The sequence below is a fragment of the Curcuma longa genome, chromosome 13 (genome assembly GCF_044706935.1).
Source record: "Curcuma longa cultivar G26 ecotype Majalengka, Jawa Barat chromosome 13, ITB_CL_G26_1.1, whole genome shotgun sequence".
NCBI lineage: Eukaryota > Viridiplantae > Streptophyta > Magnoliopsida > Zingiberales > Zingiberaceae > Curcuma > Curcuma longa.
In genome coordinates this window covers 5,086,833-5,105,466 of record NC_133873.1, presented here as the reverse complement: position 1 = coordinate 5,105,466, position 18,634 = coordinate 5,086,833, and the positions used below count along the sequence as shown (strand labels likewise).

Sequence of the window (18,634 nt, the reverse complement as noted above, 5' to 3'; positions counted from 1 at the left end):
AGTTTTCCCCTTCACCTACTCAACCGAATAAATTTAAAATATAATTTATATATATTTAAATTTTAATTTTTAAAATATTCATCTCTATTAAAATTCAAATTAGATAAATTTATAAATCATTTAAAGTGCAATAGAAAAAAATTTGCACAATTAACATTTTTTAAATATATATATAATCTTTAAGCACAGAATTTTTTTTAAAAAAAATGTCGGTCTTATTTTGTCATATAGATTTCATTTTGCCATCAAAAATAAATTTTTGAATCAATACTGCCTAATAAAAATATTGATCAGGGTATTTTGGAAAAGATAAAGTAAGAGATGGTGTGCCTTTTGATCAAATACAAAGTACTAAGCTTACCTTTTGGAAATTTTGCCTTTAATTCAATAATATCTAGACTAGATACCATAAATGCTAAATATATCTTGTATTTCACAACTTCTAATAAAGTTACCATTTACTTTCAAGAATAATTAATTAATCATATACTTTACCAATAATTAATCATGTACTTTCAAAAATAACTGATCTATCACCTACTATATATAAATGAACAAATCTATCAAGTTGCCCAAATTTCTTTAAATATTTGTTCTCATGTGTCCGTATGTTTAATCATCCCTTAGGCTACATCATTTTCCATGCAATCCAAATTCGTATATAACAAGTTAACAATTCCTTAAACAAAATTTTGATTGGCTACTCTTCAAAGTACTTTACAGATTTGACAAAAGTTAGTAAAGTACATTATAGATGACTTATAAAGTATGTGGTAGACTACATTTAGAAATTAATCTTCAAAAAAAGTATTTGCTACAAAGATAATTAATGAATTTATTCTTTTGTTATTAGTCCCATTATATGTGTTTTACAACTTCAGTGATGATTTAATTATTATGTGATACAATTCCAAAGCAATTAAATTGCACTATTATATCAATATGATCAAAATGTCTCTACTATATAATAACAAGAGCATTGAAATTAAGCAGAATGAGCTTATGACAGTTAAACCACACGTTAAGGCATTTGATGAACATGATCCAAAGAATTCTGGGAGTAAAATATTCCTGATTTAAGATTATTTGCACATATGACTAATAGACTACATGATTCCCTATACGAAATGTTGAGATCTGAGATAAAACATAGACAAATAGACATGAAATAGTAGTTGGAATGTAAATTCATATTACAGCTAACTATCTATTTTATCAGCATTCAACTTAATTTGGACGAAGAAAAAACTCAAAACTTTGATCAACGAAGGGATAGGTATAGAACATGAATACCTAATAGCAGAACATTATCTACAGAGCTCTGGGAATAGGAACAGCTTCCAAATGCGGCACCGTGACCGATCGCAACAGCTCAAGTGATAAAACAAGCCCCAAGAGATGTGAAAGGACTGTGTTGCTTGAAGACTGTAATCAGAAAGTGACAAACAATTAGAACCAACGAATCAGAAAAATAATTGTATTAGTTACAGTCAAGTTGGTGTTTAAGGATGATAACGCTAGAAATATGGATGGGATAGGAGATCCCAGTATGTGAATGTCATCTCACCTTCAACTGAAATAAAACATATTTGGAGCTTGAGAAAACATCAAAAGAAATATGTAAGCAAACTAAGTGAATACTTTTCCTTGTGTAATAATTTTTCTTTTTTGAGAAACTAAAAAAATGCATTTGTTCTTTATATAATCTGTACTATCCAGTTATAGAACTCGTTAACCCTGACTCAAGTGCTTGACCAAGTTCAACTTGACAATTTTTTTCCAACCCCTAAACTGTGATCTCTTCCCCCTCCTGGATACTGCAACTGAAGGATATTAGGAACAAAAGGAAAAAAAAGGCTAAGAAAGGAGTTGAGGAGAACTAAGTATAAATCAGAAATTACCTGTACTAAGAACACATCCATGGCCAGCACTGCATTCTTGCCAGGAGCTATTCCCTGGTAATAAGGAACTGATAGGGTAGTAAGTGCCTTAGCAACCAATAACCCAATAGTTGCTTGCATACCAAGAATTGCAGCGCCCATTCCCAAAACATTAACCACTATACCATATTTCAAAGTTTTTACCACTTCAGCACGTGGAGGAGCCTGGATAGTATCGTGATGTTTTTTTAGTTCAACAAAAGAACATGACAAAGTAATAGATAACTTTAGGTATTCTACTATACACGTGGAGAATGGAGGGCTAATATAATAACATGCATGACATTAATGATGCCCTTAATTCTATGCTTTATGCTACATCATTAACATACTAATTTGAGTGACTCCTAGAATACTATAATAATCTATCATGCCAACTCACATATATAGAAGAAGTATTCTGCAGTACAGAGAGAGAGAGAGAGAGAGAGAGAGTGTATGCGCTAGGAAGAAAAAGCACCTTTGAAGGTTCATTAGCTGTTCTTTGAAGCTTTTCTGATAGTCGTATATAACCAAAAAACCAGAACACCGAAATAAATGCAACTGCAATTGCACCAGCGGTAGTATAAAAGGTCACTGGTGTAGTGATCTTCCCTACAACTGTGGAAAATGATAAAATAACAGCAGAAACAATGGTGCATACTAGCTGGCCCCATAATCCTATACTTCCCAAGCGCTTGAAATATCTCGCAGTGTCTCCTAATCTCTTGGAGACCTGCTTAAGTTGAAGCCAAAAATATGATAAGAGGTTCAGAAGACAAAGAAGGATCTAATTGATCACCGATGAGCAATTATATGTGGGAATAATGAACTTATGAATACATTCTGCCATTAATGGTAAACATAATTGACAATACAAGCAAGACTATGTGACATATTGAAACACATCACTTAGCTTTATAAAGGAAGATGTGGACAACTATACAACACCCTTAAAATTCTAAACACAAAGGAATAGTAATGAAATAAAATTCAATTTTTTTACTTCATTTTCTTTCTTTTTGGACAATAATGAATTTCTTCTTTCAATCTGTACATTATACCAGTAATTTTAAATTTGTTCTCACAAACACTAAGATAATCCTGCTATACGATAATGCTCCATGTGCTCCACAAAGTATGCCAAGAAAGACTGATTCAAATAGCTAGACAAATATGACAAGTCAAATCATGGCCCCAATTAATAATCTTATGTCACTCAAATATTCCAGGTTTTCAACCTCCTCCTGCATGAATTATTGTCCATTGTCAGCTAGAAATTTTTTGCCTAGGAGTTTTAACTATATATGATATTTTTGCACCTGCCAATCGCCTCTCAATGAATAGATCTCCTAGTTACTAATTTATTAGCATATGTTCAGAAGTAAAACTATAAAGAAAATGATTATTAAAGTATCTAGCAGCCAGAAATTTTCTGACCTTACACCTTTTGTTGAGCAGCATCCAGATGTTTCTTCCTGCTTTCTCCTCTTCCTTTGCCATATCTCCTATCCAAAATTTTGCTGTTACTTTTCTTATCCACCTCTCTCCTTTCGCCTCTTAACTTTTCCTTTTTCTCGCCTTCTCTCCCATAATCTCATGTTGACCAGGGCAAGGCCACCACAACCCCTTTCTATTTTCTCCTTATCCACCTTCTCCTCTCTTGATCATATCCTGCCAATTAGACAAAAATTTTCTCAATCACCAAATCTCTGTTCTCTTCTTACAGTCAATAAATTCCTTATTGCTTTTAGCTTCTATTTCTCTTCTTAATTAGTGATTTATTCTTATTTTATGTTAAGGCATTATTCATAATTGAATAGATGAAGTTTTTATCTTTTACAGCTAACATTAGTTAGTCTATAGGATCTTATAACCCTACAATCACACATATCAAAGGTATGAAAGAGGCTTTGATTTTATGGCACACCTGGTCCTTCTGATAGAAAAATGTTGTTCTATGAAGAGGGGAGTATTGGTACTGTATCTATTCCCACAACAGGTTGTCACTTAAAGAACAACTTGATTCTTGTTTGATGGAGTTTTACTAATATAGGCATCCCAACTGGAAAGCATTTGAAAAAATTCAGACCAAATACTGAAGTGAGTAGAATACAAACAAGAAAAAATGCACTCAATTGGTGTGCTTAGATAACTTCTGCATTATACGAGCAGAATCACTGAATTACACTGTCAAATCAAATCCGACATTATCTAATTTGCATCAAATATGGTAATATAATATTCCTAATATCGCAAATTAAACATTTGCATCGAAGAAGGTAGCAAGCTACTCCATCTGGTTCCTCATTCCAGTATTTACAATTCTGTTCATTTCGCGGACAGGATCACCATGTAGGCACCAGTAAAACGTATTTAAAAACAAAAAAAAAAATATGTTTGTCCCTAGCCAAGCCCTTTGTTTCTCAGTCCTCTCGTCAAATAGAAAATTGCCAAAAGTAAAATATGAATAAAGGCATAAAAGCGCAACATTTTGAAGAAGTACCAAGCATGTGTTTTATCTTAGTCAATAAAGGGGAAAAAGTCAATAAACAAGTGAAGAAAACAGTCTGACCTGCGCGAGCTTCTCCTTCTCGGAATCTTGTTCAGAAGGCGCCCCCGTGGCCGCATTCGCCCAAACCTCGCGCTTAGGATCACGGATCGGAGAAATGGACCCGAAAAAGGAGAGGAAATGGAAATGGGAAGAGAAGAGGATCTTGCCAAAGGAAGATGAGAGACTTGAGCGGCGGGGGAACAGAGAGGTGGTGGAGCTTAGGTTTCCACGGAGGCGAGGGAGAGTCGGAAGAGAGGAGGACCCTGGGAGGTGATGCAGAAAGGCAGCGGAGAAACCTGCAGACTGCATTTTTTTTTATCGACGCCGCGTTCGCCGATTTAGTGGTGGTGGCGGAGTCGCCGAGTTTCCTTCCGGCGTCGCCTGCCGTCTACCCTGAATCATTTCGGGGGAAACCCCAGCGAGTGATCCACAATCGAACCGTCCTATTTTGATTGATCCTTTTTTTTTTAATAATCTAAATATCTTAAGCATGAATCGAAAAGTACGAAGAATAGTCTCATTATAATTACAGTTCATTAATTATTAAAATAAATATGAAGAATAGTCTCATAATAATTTTTCATTAATTATTAAAGTAAATCAAATCGAAAAACTCCGCAATCAATATTTTAAAATTATTTTTTCATTAAAAAAAATAAACCCTTAGTGAACTTTATGCTGGAATTATATGTTTACTCGGATGAGTGGATTTAAAGGGAAGGGATCAATATATATCAAGCAGACGCACCTTCTCCTCCAGCGCCGCGCTCCTCAGCCTCGTCCTCCAGGAAATACCTCCCGCAGGCAGCCGCTCCACCTACAAATCCAACAAAAAAACACAAATAAATCTCAAAAAACAATCCAACAACAAAGAATCCATCACCCACATAAAATCGAACAACGCCGTGGCTCACCTACCGGATTTTATCGTTCGACGACCCTCCTTGTCGCTATTCCATTGTGCAGCAGCAGCTCTCGTTGGATTAAAAACACTCCGCTCTCCCAACCTTTGGACCGCCATTTTATTCTTTCTCCGATATGGTGGAGCCAGCTATAAAGATCTGGCATATACGCCCGTGGCTGTGGACGTCCGCCATGGCCGTGGACCACCCGGATGCCCTCAGACGCCGAGCTCGACCAGGGCCTCGTGCGCAAGGGAGCTTGAGTGGTGCCGGCCATGGCGCCTCCTCCGCCGAGCTCGACCAGGGCCTCGTGCGCAAGGGCAGGTCCGGCGACGAGGAGAAAATGATTTTTTTTTCTTGTCTGTTCGTCCACTTTCTGCCCGATCAGCAGATGGATTAATTTTCTCTCGTGTCAAAATTTAGACAAGTAAACGGTGGATGCATGCATGCAGAGGAAAACTTTCCTCAGTTTCTCTTTCCGCACCTCCAAGTAAACTGGACATTAGTGCACGCATAGAAAGACACATACAAGCATAAAATTTAAACCCTTTTCCAAATATATTAAAATAATATGGTATAATTGCACTAACATTTAGTTCGTTAAACTTTATGAATAAAGATAGCGAACTTCTTGTGAACAATTTTCATACACAAAATTTGAATAAGAAATAAGCTATGAAGAAATGAGCTAAACAACTTTGAAAATATGAAAACATTCTTAACAATGTCAGTGTTCCTTGCCCTTAGAAACTGATGTGCAGGTTACAGTTGTTGAGTTGCTTCAATAGAAACAATCAACGAAGGGTTCTCATTTCAACAAAATAGAATCCGCCACTCCAGATTGCTTCAGTAGAAACAATCAGCAAAGGGTTCTCAGAACCTTACCCAAGTGGGAGTTGATGAAGCGTGACCATGCCTATAATCAAGGCTGCAATGGAGCAAGGGTAGAGCCACGTTCACCTCTATTTAGGTTGCAGCCCAGGGGTCCGACAGGCGTTGAGCAAGAAATAAACTGAGATTTACAGAGGAAATAAGGAAAAATTTAGAGAAACCCTAAGACCACTCAGGTGATGACGTTGACATCAATGCTCGTGGCCTACAACCCGAGTAGATTACCCGAGCTGACTCCACCATTGCAATGGAGGGCTCATGGACTATGCATTTCGTTCATTATCAACAATGGAGGTACAACACCAATGCCGACTATCGAATGTGGTCCTTTTATTGAAGGATGACAAACTACCAGCCTCTCTGCTTCCGTGATTGTTGCACCTTTCCTGCAATTAGATCTTAAGTACCAAGAAGAAAGGTGACAAAATTTGTTAGCTGATTGAAAATACTAAAACTTGTTAGGTATATTCACAATTGCAATCATAAATCAATGTAAATAATATCATTTGGGATGCATCTATATGGGCGTTCATAAGGTTTTAATGAATCAAATGTTCATGAGCAAATTTGATGTTCGATTTGATAAGAATTTATTTATGTTCGCTTAATACACACAGTCAAATTAAATAAACAAACTTAAACAATTAGTTAAACTAAATAAACAAACTTAAATACATATGTGTTCAGCTCGTTAATATTCATGAAATATAACTATTTATGAATAATATTCACGAACAAAATATGAACCATATTGATCAATAAAACTTTTATTAATATGGTAAATAAATTTTAAAAAATTAAAAATAAATAAATAGACTTATATTATCAAGCTTAATAATCAATTAAATAAATTTAAAATTATAAAAATAAATTTAAACAATCAAAACAGCTTAAATTGAGAGTTTGATAACATCTAAATGAACCAATTCAAATCAAATTTGAATCGAACTTAAACTCATAAAAAAGAAACAAAGTCAAGCTTGAATAACTATTTCAATGATTTAGCTCATTTTAAATTTGATTTGACTTAACTCGATTATTTTATCAAATTTGAACATCATAAAATTTAGTTCAGTTTGACTAGTTTACAACCTTAGACCTCCATGCAAAATCCATATGAAGTGTTCCCATCAAACCGTCCGATTTAGTTCTTTAAATCTTGGCCATTCACTAGTGAATCACAAGAATTTATGTAAAGTCCCTTCATGTCAGTTTTGTTCATCTGCACAAGTCATTTTAAGGTAGATAAGAACTCAAACATCATAACATAACTAAGGCTATGCCGTGATGGCATTTGCTTGTTGGATCATATGAACATTTTCATGTTAAACTTAAGAAGCATCAGAATCATCCATGGGTTAGGATTGGCAGACTCTAGTGAAAAATTATAATTTTTGAAACTATATGATAAAATGCAAAGTGTAGCTGACTTTATTTTTAGTTTGTGCAATTACCATTGAGAGAAGACATGAACAGTGAAGGCAAGCACTAAAGCATGGAGACATGAATTGTACTTGCGGGAGGAGATCACGATCGATCCATCGGTTTGCCATAATTCTATCAATTCTATTTTTACAACAAACATTATATGTAAATATATTTCAAATCTCGATTATCAGCTAAACCAAGGTGTCATTTGCTTTTCAAGGATGATCCTATATATGCCATTGTTGCCTTATGAAATGTTCATGCTAGGGATATCTTCATCTCTAGTGGTATTCTGGAGTAGTCTGGTACTTCAACACAACTTATGTTTTGAGTAGTGTAAACGCAAGCAACAAATGCTTGAGATCTTTGAGACCATGAGAAAGCTCTTTTGGTGGAGACGCACCCAATACACAACTAAGAAATGTGCTTAAGCCTACTCTCATTGGCCAACCAAAACGACTGAGTGGGTTGAGAAGGGAATATTTTTCCTGTCCAATGGAACCTCCAGTATCAGGGCACTTAGCATGATGTGGCTATCACCCTCAGCTTCCAATATTGACACTTAACAAGACACGATGACAAGGAAATCATTGGTCCCCTACTCCCCAAACTACACTTTCACCCTAGATACAATGGTTCTTGGCTAGTATCTGATTTTTTACTAGAGTTGAAGCACATTCAAACCGCATCATTCGCCACCTCCGACCTTCATCGAGCTCTTGTCTTCCGTCCTCAACATGTAAGTTTCGTCTGCCTTTGCTTTCCTTTGATAAAATATACTCTAACCCCTCTATCTAGTTTTGGTTTGAGATCACCAAATCAAGCTATACTGAAATCAAGAAATTAACCCTTAAGACTACATTTGGTATACTCATTGATCATAAAATCCATAGCAAGAGGCATGTGGTTGGGGTAGAACTTAGTCAAGTACAGTCATATCAATCCCACTCTGACAAGGACTCGAATCAGGTCCTCAAACTTCCGGGTGGGATCACATAACTACAGTCCGACTTGAATTGAATTTGAATGATGGCTCAACTGGGTGGACGAACAAATGGAAGAGTGGTTGGGACACATTCTAGGAACATGGGCAGAAGCGTGAAGATTGTGCAATAAGATTCCCTTCCACTCTTTCTCTTCTACAAAAAGGTGGAATCCATCACCTTAGCGGCCCCATCCCTTCCACTCTTTCTCAGTCAATATAAAAGAATACCTGTATGGACGGACGGAGATACGCAATAACTATATTATTTTATCAAGTTGTACAAATACCAACAATTCTATCATTTATTTTTCTATCCATTCCAATAGCCTCAACTAGGAAACACCTGCCTTTAGCATACAACCTAGAAGATCTCCACAATTCGCAACATATCCCAGAACAACATTAGCAGATTGCAAAATGAACAAGTCGATCTCAATCTCCATACGCTGCCTTTTTGCTACAAGTCGAACACTCAACTAGTGGTCAGCAATTTGGTCCCTTCCCCAACAACTATTCCACTGTTCTTTTCCCACCCATCACTCTCTCCTATTGTTAAAATGTGAGATTCTTTTTCTCCTCGTGATCTCGTTAGGGCCCTCTCCTTTAACCCTTTGCTCCTCCCAAGTCTTCCCAGTTCCCACTCTCTCCCAGCAGGGCTGGCGTAGATGGTTCATCTAGAAGTGTTGTCATAGATAAATCTTGACCCTCATGATTGATCCCCTTTCAAGTTGTATAGGACCATCCTAAAAGAGTAGTTGACAATTTTATCTTTTGCCACATATGTATCACTTTAGTAAAATAAAATAAAATAAAATTCGTCATCTTAGTGGTTCTACATAGCCATGATCATATGTAAAAAGATAAATCGAAAAGCGATTAATCATGATGGAAGAAGATATTACCTTGACTTTGTAACATATGTATCACGGCAACAGATACAAGAGATCGATCTGGATGTGGAATACTTCATTGATTTTCCGACCTCCCATGTAAAAGATTACTGTGCTGAGCAATGATTTACCTTCCTTTCCTTTCAAATGGCATGGACAGCCTTGGAAGGACCCGGGTTATAAATTTTTTCTGCTGCAATGCATCACGCCAACACATGCACACAAACAAACAGGCTTCGACAGTGGTAGAAAACAGAGAAAGGAAGGAAGAATTTCAACAAATGGCTTACGGGAGACTCGTCCTCCAGCTGCTCCCCTTCGCGTTGCTCTTCGCCTCCTCCCTCTGTGTCTCTCCGACCGGTGCGCCGGAGAGAAAGACCATCGAGGTCAGCATCGGCGTCGGCAATGCCCCACCGCCCAGCGAATTCCTCAACGACAAGCAGTACCGAGCGTACCTTGTGATCCAGCAGTTCAAGACGAGCATCACCTGCGACCCCGGCGGGGTGACCGACTCCTGGGTCGGCCCCCGACCTTGCGACTACCAGGGGTTTCACTGCGGCGCCCCGGAGGACTCCCCCGACGAGCCGACCGTCGCTGCCGTCGACTTGAACGGCTACAACCTCAGCGCCCCCACCGTGACTGGCTTCTTGGACCAGCTCCCCGACCTCGCCTTCTTCCACTCCAACTCCAACAACTTCTCCGGCCCCATCCCCGACCTCTCCGGGCTACGGTACCTCCGTGAGCTCGACGTCAGCAGCAGCGCCCACACCGGCGCCTTCCCCGCTGCCGTCCTCTCTCTCCCCAACCTCATCTTCCTCGACGTCCGCTTCAACCTCTTCGCCGGCGCTGTTCCGGCCTCCGTCTTCAGCCTCGGCCTCGACGTGCTGTTCCTCAACAACAACAATCTCAACCAGCGATTGCCGGCCGCCATCGGAAGCTCACCCGTCGCATACCTTACCCTGGCCAACAACGGCTTCACTGGCCCAATTCCACGGTCGATCTCCAAAGCTTCGAAAACCCTAATTGAGGTGCCGTCGAACCACAACAATCTGCAACTTGTTGCAGAATTATTTCCCCTGTTCGAAGGCGATTTCATTTCAATTAAACCCTAGTTTCGACAATTTTGGCGTAACAGGTGCTCCTCCTCAACAACAAGCTCTCCGGCTGCTTGCCACAGGAAATTGGATCGCTGAGCGTCGCGACGGTCTTCGACGCTGGATCCAACCATCTCACGGGGCCGATACCCTGGTCCTTTGGCTGCCTCCTCAAGGTGGAGCAGCTCAACCTGGCGCAGAACCTGCTCTACGGCGAGGTTCCAGATCTGGTGTGCCGGCTCGCGACGGACGGCAACTTGGCGAATCTATCTCTCTCGGGAAACTACTTCAGCTGGCTAGGTCACTCCTGCTGGGGCTTGATCGACGCGGGAGTGCTGGACGTGCGGCGGAACTGCATACTAGGTCTGCCGGACCAGAGGCCGCCGACGGAGTGCGCGCGCTTCCTGTTGCGAGCAAAGTACTGCCCCTTCCAGTACGAGGTGCCGTGTAGTCTGTCCGCGTGCGCGGTGAAGCCGGCGGCGCCATCGCGGTACGTGACATACGAGGCGCTTCATCAGCCGCCCCGCAATTAGCTCTTAATCACTCAGTCAATCTGATTAATTAATTATGGATTAGTACTTGACATGAATGTCCGTGGAAGGTTGGGAAATGGAGGATTAAATTGACGGACCAAGCATCTTTTACATTATTTTATTTCTTTCAATGAATCCAGAAGGATTTTCGTACAGTTAAGGAATAAAAAAATTGAATATTTATGGCAAAATGTTTAAAAGATGTGTCATAGTTTTTCTATTTTTAATGGGCGTTTATATATATTTTTTAATTAACCAAGAGATTTTATATAGAAAATACCCTAAATATCCTTCTTCCAGCTCTCCTACTCAAGCAACTGATGGAAACATTGAATTCAATTATCGTAATATTTGAATTACTCATGATATTGAGTGTTAACTTAAGATATATCTATACTTCTCAAATTTACTTGGTGATCGATCTGTCCATTTCTAGATTAATCGGATCATAAGAATCGAAAAAAAGGATCATAAGAATTGGAAAAAAAAAACAAGCTCGAGGCAATGCCTACTCTTCCCACCACCTCCCCTCCTTGTTGGTCGGCGATTGTGGCGAATGTTTTGCCAAACAGGAGTACCGTAACAAAATTTCAAAAGCCATTGAAGAATAATTTCTTTCTCATCCTTTTTCTTATGCTCATCTATTTAATTCACCATAATTAAAAAAAAAAGATATTCAACTTTACGCTGCCCATTCTGCACTTAGAATTTAAGATGGCACAGAGAAAATTAAAGACGATGTTTATTGTGGATCCACAATTGGCTGGCAACAGCATTAATATTGCCTCAGTAGGAGGGGAACCTTTCGTACTGAAAGCAATTAATAAGTTCGTATCAAGCAATGTTGTTGTGGATGCACAGCGACTGCATTGAACGTCCAAGGCTCATCCATGTGCCACTACGCGCGTGTTCATTCCTTTCGCGCCAAATGACGGGCTAGCTTTCGGTACGTGTTTTGGTGCTAGCTCGTGCTTAGTTGTGTTTAGTATGGACTAAGAAGACAACAAGAACCGTGAGTTTCATCAGATATTCTCGTGGTTTTACTTCGTCGTCTTGATAATGGACGATTGTTTCAGTTGTAGCCAAAAACTTTTGGCTAATTTTGTAGGAGTCCGTATCTATATTATAGTGATCTTGTTGGGAGGAGTTTGTCATCTAGAAGGAGTACAACTGAGAATAGCTTGTGTACTAGACTTATAAAGTTGATGTTTTTTAAATGACTGTTCCGATCAAATATTGTAGATGATAAAATTATCAATCAACGAACAATTCGGCATGCAAGCTCCCTAAAGATCACCGACAAGGGGGAATAAAGGACTTGAAAAGTAATTTAAATAGAGGATTAAAATAACACCAGACACAGACGATTTTAGCATTTAAGTTAGAGAGAGAGAAATGAGAGACAACTATATAATGTTTTACCCTTTACATGGTGATACATATTCAAGAATATTCAATTATTTTCGCATCTTTCAGAAAAAGACGGCTTCATCAATGAGTCGATTATGTCGTCGTCTTATTTATGTGCCCCTAATGTGTTTTCAATGGGTCCTGCATTGATTCGACTCGAATTTGACCCTGAGTCAAGCTGACTTGGCTCTGCATCCATCAATTCCTGAGCTTATTACGTGGCCCCACTGTCTCTACCAAGTCATTTTTAATTATTTTTTGACCATTTTTAAACATGTTGCATATGCATGAAAGACGAAAGTTAAGGAAGGTAAACTATAACTATGAGTAATTACAAGAACAAGAACAAGACAGAGAAAGGGAAGGCCAAACCAGGCATGTCAGTCAGGCATGTCCTGCAAATTTATTCATGTATTCACTAAGCAAAGCTACAGTTGAGGAAAATTAAATATGATACAACTACCTCATGTTTTTCGTCAGAGTATATAGTTGTTCCGATCCCATTGCTCAATTCTTTACCAGGCTTCACGATAGACATTAAAGACGTTACCTAAGCATAATTAAATTAATTATGACGAAACAGAGTTGTTAAAGTAAATAAGAATTAAATCTCGATGAAACTGAGACAATATCTTCCTCCATTGTGGTCAATTACGATTTTTTAATTTATCTCCTCGATCGTAAGATTGATCATATAGAACCGCTGAAGTGACAGATTCTATTTTTTATTGAAATGATGAACATCAAAGATAACATTCATAGATATAAAATATGTGATCGTGTGAAACTGTTAAAAATGATAAAATCCACCTTATACTATAATAGATATAAAACAGGTCTTAAATATTGCCATGTACTTAAAAAGAAAATTTTTAATATTATTAATTAAAAGTAAAAAAAATATGAGTGATATAATTTAATAGTAGAAGAAGAGAAAATTGAAGAGAGAATTATCTTATATTTCATTTCTATCACATACTCCTATTTATAGAATAGATGGAGTAATATAAAAATAAAAGAATATAATGATTTATCAATCAATAATAAATAAAATTAATCATCTATTATAACACTTCTTCTTAGATGATTGATAAAGAATCAAATGTTGCCTTGTTAAAACTTTATCAGTAAAATTCAATAGAAAACACTTGGATGAGAAAAAAATATATATATTCCTTTGATTTCAATCACTCAAGATTTTTTAATTGATGTATCCCTATCTTGTGTTCCAATTTCTTGAATATTGACGTCGACAATGTTTTTGTAAATAAATTAATTACATTATTGCTAAAACAAATATGTTGAACATCAATATTAACTTTCTTCTAGAGTTCATGTGTGTGGAAGAATTTTGATGCAATATACTTTGTTCTATCCCCTTTAATATAACCATCTTTTGGTTGTGCAATGCAAGTAGACTTTAGTTGTTGGTAGGTCGTATGATTTTTAAATATGTAGTATCATACATTCCAACTATATACATTCTTGATTTGCTTCATATATTATAATAATTTTATAATGATTTGACAATGTCACTGTTAAAGATTATTTTGTTAACTTCATGATGATTTATTAGGATAGATGAAGTTATATAAAAATGAAAAAATATAATGATTTATCAATCATCTATTATAGCGATGATGTACTTATCAATCATGCATTATAGCGAGTAGAAATGTATCGTATGTTAAAATTAAAAATAATAATTAATATTATATTTTTTTATTTACGTACGTATGTATGTATATATGTATTATTATTATTATTGTTAGTTTAGCGGGCCAACCCTTCTTGGGTCCCAAATAGATTTATGCCTCCGATCGCGATAGGGTTGTAATTCAAACCGGCAGCTAAAGGGATTATAGAGATGGAAGCGACGGCGATGATGGCGGTTGACAACGGCGTTCCAACGACAATGGAGAAGGCCAATGGTGAAGGGGGTCAGTTGGAGGAAGGGGAAATCGTAGGAAATTCTGCGACGGGGGAAGCGGAGCAGCGGCAGGGAGCAGAGGGCGAGGATGAGGAGGGCGACGCCGGCGAGCAAGATGACGGTGGATCACAGAGGAAGCAGGTCGAGATCCACCCGCTAGAGCATTCCTGGACGTTCTGGTTTGACAATCACGTCGGCAAATCAAAGCAGGTCGCGTGGGGCAGCTCCATCCGAGCTGTCTACACCTTCTCCACCGCTGAGGATTTCTGGGGGTAATATAATCCCTTTAAGAGAATTGTGCATCTTGTTATATAGTATTAGGTTCGGTTTTCTTTTTGTTTTTTGGTAAAAAGAGTTTTTCTTGTTTTCCTCGCTACATGCGTATTTGATCATTTCTTCCATGGGTATATATTTTGTTTGATCATCATTTGGGAAAAAGGTAGCTGTGAATTATCATTGAGAATGTTCTTTACAGACTTAGTTGATTGATGACAATACTTGAAAAAGTGACTGAATTCTGCATTTGGAAATTTGATGTTGTTTATTTTGGAATGGGAGAGTCTATCAATTCATTTTGTCTACTTAACTGAGAAACTGAAAAGGCTACATTTTTTTTTGGATCGCCAAGATATTTTTTGGTTTTTTCATTCATGAAAATAAAATAGTCTGCTTAGTTTGCTGTTACTTTTTCTTTGAAATGCACATTAGATAGATTTAAATGGGGTGGCAAGTGTTTCTTTTTTACTTGCATTTGGGTTAAACAAATTATCTTATCTTGCGTATCAAGAATATTTCTTTTTGATGGTGTCCTTACTGTGTGCTCTTGGTTATTTTATACCAATTATCTAAAGCTTCTGTTCAATCTCCAAATTTTTTTTCACATGATAAAAAAATTAACTAATGTTGAGTGGTTGTCCTTGGTTGAGAAGATTTAATCAATAATGTTCTACATGGCTATATAATATCTGTGTAGGTTTGATTTTCTAAAGTACTTAAATGCTCAACTTCTAGTATAATCTGGGTTATTTAGTGTATATCATAGATGGTTAATGAGAATCATAGCCCAAAAGTATTCCCTGGTTGTTGGTGATCACTTTCATTTCAGAATATTTCTTCATATTTATTAGCATATGTACAAACATGTTATGTTTAAGTTTCCTGCATTATCTTCAAATGGAAATTTCCTGTGTGCGTTTCTCCTTTCTTGCTCATTTAGGTGACAACTTGTAAGGTATAGAATTTTTTGTTTATATAATCTGTTTGATTTTAGTGGTTTACTATTTGTCACTTTTTGTGATTACTTACCTCTCACTTAAATTTTGAGCAATAGAATTTGACAGCTTTGCTTTTTTAGTTTCATTAGTCTGTTTGTCTTGTTGTCTTGATAGTATTCTTATGCTTTCATTTTGTTTTTTTTCTTTCAACTGCACTATCACATTGTTGGGAAAAAATTGTCTATGGCTCGCATGTGGACTTCCACTCCACAGTGTCTACAACAATATACACCATCCAAGCAAGTTGGCTATTGGAGCAGACTTCCATTGTTTCAAACTAGGAATAGAGCCAAAGTGGGAGGACCCTGTCTGTGCAAATGGAGGAAAATGGACCCTAAGTTGCTCAAAAGGAAAAGTTGATAATTTGTGGTTAAACACTGTATGCTATCCTTCCCTTTTCTTCCCTTTCACAAATTTGAAACTTGGTCTCCTTTTTGTATCTCATTCACTCTCTTTGTGTTTGCTAGTTATTGGCTATGATTGGTGAGCAATTTGACCATGGTGATGAGATATGTGGAGCAGTTGTGAATAAACGAGCAAAGCAGGAGAAAATTTCTATCTGGACAAAGAATGGCCTAAATGAAGCAGCTCAGGTGAACGTTCAAAACTGTATTCCCATCAATCTCATGATGTCAATTTCTTGCCATGACATTCAATTTAATTATTCAAAGATGTGAAACTAGAATTTCCTCCTAGGTAGGATACACACCAAATATACCAAAACGAAGTTTCAAATGCAACAAAGAAATGAAAACAAAAAATGTATATCATTTTCTAAAAAAAAAACATTATGAATTTCAAATTTTGAATGATTGTGATTTTGATTCAAAATTTACACAATTACCAACTTGAATGGCAAGGAAAGGTAAGGCTATAGTTTATGTTACCAACCATTGGATGGGAATGGAAACGAGGTGCTGAGATGTTGAGATGAGAAGGAAGAGAATATCATTTGTTGATGCTAGTTGAGAAGGCTTAAGGGAATTATGTCATATGAAAGGTGTGGAGAGGGTTGCAATCATTGTGAGGAGGATAGAGCTCAGAGCTTGGAGTGGGTTGGGAGTGCTATGGGAGGAAGAGGAAAGGACAAAGGGTCAATAGTGTCAGAGAAAAGGAGACCACCAGTGGTAGGAGTGAGAGGGGAGAGAGGGAGGGAGGGGGGCAGGGGCTTGCATGTACAAAGAGTGGGAGAGGGTTTGAGAGGTATTCACGAGGTGTTGTGGAAGGCTAGTGATCTGCAGATTGTCGGAGAGGATGAACAGATGGTTGTAAAGGGAAGGTGAGGATTGGGCGAGGAAGGGAGAGGTAAGAGCCTGAGATGATTGAGGACTTGAAATCGCAGAGAGGTGGAGAACCTAAGAAATTGGTTGCCATGTTAAGGCATGAGGGAGGATATGGTAGAAGGAAACTAATTCTTTTTTAATAACCCCCTTGTATTCTGAAAATTCAGGTAGGGGACTTGATTTTTTTATAACAGAAGTGCTGTTTTGCAACTGTCATCAATTCATCTTATGCCCTGCGCAGTTTTGTTTTGGTATCTTTTTTAAAACAATTATCTAATTGAGTGTACAACCCTGTCCTCTTTTGCTTCTAACTCATTGACACGTTCATTAATGCTTCTCTGATGTATACATTTTATAGACAAGCATTGGGAGGCAATGGAAGGAGCACTTGGACTACAATGAACCTATCGGATTTATACTTCATGTGAGTTTATCCATTCACATGGATTTTATTTTGTTTTTTAAAATTAAATAGTTAAGAATGTTGTGCTCACCTTGGTTATATTATTTAGGATGATGCCAAAAAGCAGGATAGATTCGCCAAAAGTAGATACACTGTCTGAAGTCCACAGGTTTAGCTATCACCTTTACTTCATCTTATTGAAAGTCTCTAAACGGCGGCTAATGGAAGAGGAACATTGTTCTGAATCATTCGATTCATTTTATTAGAGAGCGTAGCTATCTTCATCGTAGATGTTTATCTTTTGGCATGAACTAGCACTTTTATTTGGTTTAGTGAACTGTTGACCTTTTAAATTTGTCAATGCACATACCATGCAACGATCGCCATGTTATATTTAAAGCTTGACGATCTTTCCTTTGTTCTCGAGGAGAATTATAGTTTTATGAATAATTTTTTAAACTAGAAGCTAAGTTTTGGTTTATTAGAATCAAACGTTGAATGAACTGCTTCATGGATCACACTAGAAATAAGGTTTTGTGCAATTCTTTACAATTTTCATATCTTTCCAAGGTTTTGTGCTTTACTGATAAAGAGAGGAAAAGATGAAACTCTTAAAAAGAAAACATTACTTTCTTGCCTTGTCTGTGCCTGATTCGTAGTCTTGAGATCGACTGCCAATTGACTGAAACATTGATCCAGCTGTGTCTCTATTGCCTGCATCTGCTGGAAGTAGATGGAATACGTCAAACAAAACTAAGACTGTTGTGTCATGACCATTGCATACACAAAATCCTATCTACCATCACCAAACTTTGATGGTCTATAAAACCCTAGCTACCATTGCTTTGTCGAGATTTGTAGATTTACTACCTGACTTCCTCCCCTTGCTTTAATAGCCACCAGAATTACCTACATGAATCTCCATGACACAAGATTAATACTTTGTTATGTTGTCTTGTCATTTACCTCCAACCACCATCCCTAAATTGGTGCATCCACCTCTTTCTTAAACGACCTATCATCATTATCTATGGCACCTTGCCCAAGGACACTTACATTGATTTCACTTAGTAACTAGAACTTCTAATCATGGGAGAATATTATTGAGTTTGCTATGTGGGAAATGGAGGATGAACTA

General features: G+C 37.5%; 3 protein-coding genes and 1 long non-coding RNA gene across 6 annotated transcripts; 2 read left to right on the top strand and 2 right to left on the bottom strand.

Moving 5' to 3' along the window:
• Positions 1 to 1,066: 1,066 nt before the first annotated feature.
• LOC141844235 (protein TIC 21, chloroplastic-like) lies at positions 1,067 to 4,879 on the bottom strand. Of its 2 annotated transcripts, none has more exons than XM_074732265.1 (4): positions 4,495 to 4,879; positions 2,401 to 2,655; positions 1,902 to 2,105; positions 1,067 to 1,425 (listed from the first exon to the last, which is right to left on the bottom strand). In XM_074732265.1, exons 1-4 carry the CDS (start codon positions 4,780 to 4,782, stop codon positions 1,312 to 1,314), a joined length of 861 nt encoding a protein of 286 aa, XP_074588366.1. In that variant the 5' UTR covers positions 4,783 to 4,879; the 3' UTR covers positions 1,067 to 1,311. The 2 variants fall into 2 exon arrangements, with proteins under 2 accessions (XP_074588366.1, XP_074588367.1); XM_074732266.1 differs by lacking the exon at positions 4,495 to 4,879 and adding an exon at positions 3,360 to 3,587.
• A 1,651-nt stretch (positions 4,880 to 6,530) lies between these two features.
• LOC141844237 (uncharacterized) lies at positions 6,531 to 10,026 on the bottom strand. Of its 2 annotated transcripts, none has more exons than XR_012603124.1 (3): positions 9,860 to 10,026; positions 9,582 to 9,762; positions 6,531 to 6,664 (listed from the first exon to the last, which is right to left on the bottom strand). It is a non-coding gene; the product is annotated as an uncharacterized LOC141844237 (long non-coding RNA). The 2 variants fall into 2 exon arrangements; XR_012603123.1 differs by having other exon boundaries at positions 6,531 to 6,652.
• Positions 9,821 to 11,288, top strand: LOC141844236 (uncharacterized protein At4g06744-like). The gene is made up of 2 exons (XM_074732267.1): positions 9,821 to 10,597; positions 10,705 to 11,288. The coding sequence occupies exons 1-2, from the start codon at positions 9,851 to 9,853 to the stop codon at positions 11,194 to 11,196; spliced, it is 1,239 nt and encodes a 412-aa protein (XP_074588368.1). The 5' UTR covers positions 9,821 to 9,850; the 3' UTR covers positions 11,197 to 11,288.
• Positions 11,289 to 14,488: 3,200 nt separating this feature from the next.
• LOC141844322 (eukaryotic translation initiation factor 4E-2-like) lies at positions 14,489 to 17,917 on the top strand. Its single transcript, XM_074732359.1, has 5 exons — positions 14,489 to 14,808; positions 16,024 to 16,189; positions 16,278 to 16,403; positions 17,452 to 17,517; positions 17,606 to 17,917. Exons 1-5 carry the CDS (start codon positions 14,489 to 14,491, stop codon positions 17,654 to 17,656), a joined length of 729 nt encoding a protein of 242 aa, XP_074588460.1. The 3' UTR covers positions 17,657 to 17,917.
• The last annotated feature ends 717 nt before the right edge of the window (positions 17,918 to 18,634 follow it).

Bases quoted from the DNA above. Each gene is read 5' to 3' on its own strand.
- LOC141844235 (XM_074732265.1), bottom strand. From the start codon at position 4,782: ATGCAGTCTGCAGGTTTCTCCGCTGCCTTTCTGCATCACCTCCCAGGG. The intron at 2,656-4,494 runs GTCAGACTGTTT...CAACTTAAGCAG, and splicing joins AGAAGGAGAAGCTCGCGCAG to GTCTCCAAGAGATTAGGAGA. The intron at 2,106-2,400 runs GTGCTTTTTCTT...GATACTATCCAG, and splicing joins CAGCTAATGAACCTTCAAAG to GCTCCTCCACGTGCTGAAGT.
- LOC141844236 (XM_074732267.1), top strand. From the start codon at position 9,851: ATGGCTTACGGGAGACTCGTCCTCCAGCTGCTCCCCTTCGCGTTGCTC. The intron at 10,598-10,704 runs GTGCCGTCGAAC...TTGGCGTAACAG, and splicing joins CTTCGAAAACCCTAATTGAG to GTGCTCCTCCTCAACAACAA.
- LOC141844322 (XM_074732359.1), top strand. From the start codon at position 14,489: ATGATGGCGGTTGACAACGGCGTTCCAACGACAATGGAGAAGGCCAAT. The intron at 16,404-17,451 runs GTGAACGTTCAA...TACATTTTATAG, and splicing joins GCCTAAATGAAGCAGCTCAG to ACAAGCATTGGGAGGCAATG. The intron at 17,518-17,605 runs GTGAGTTTATCC...TATATTATTTAG, and splicing joins CTATCGGATTTATACTTCAT to GATGATGCCAAAAAGCAGGA.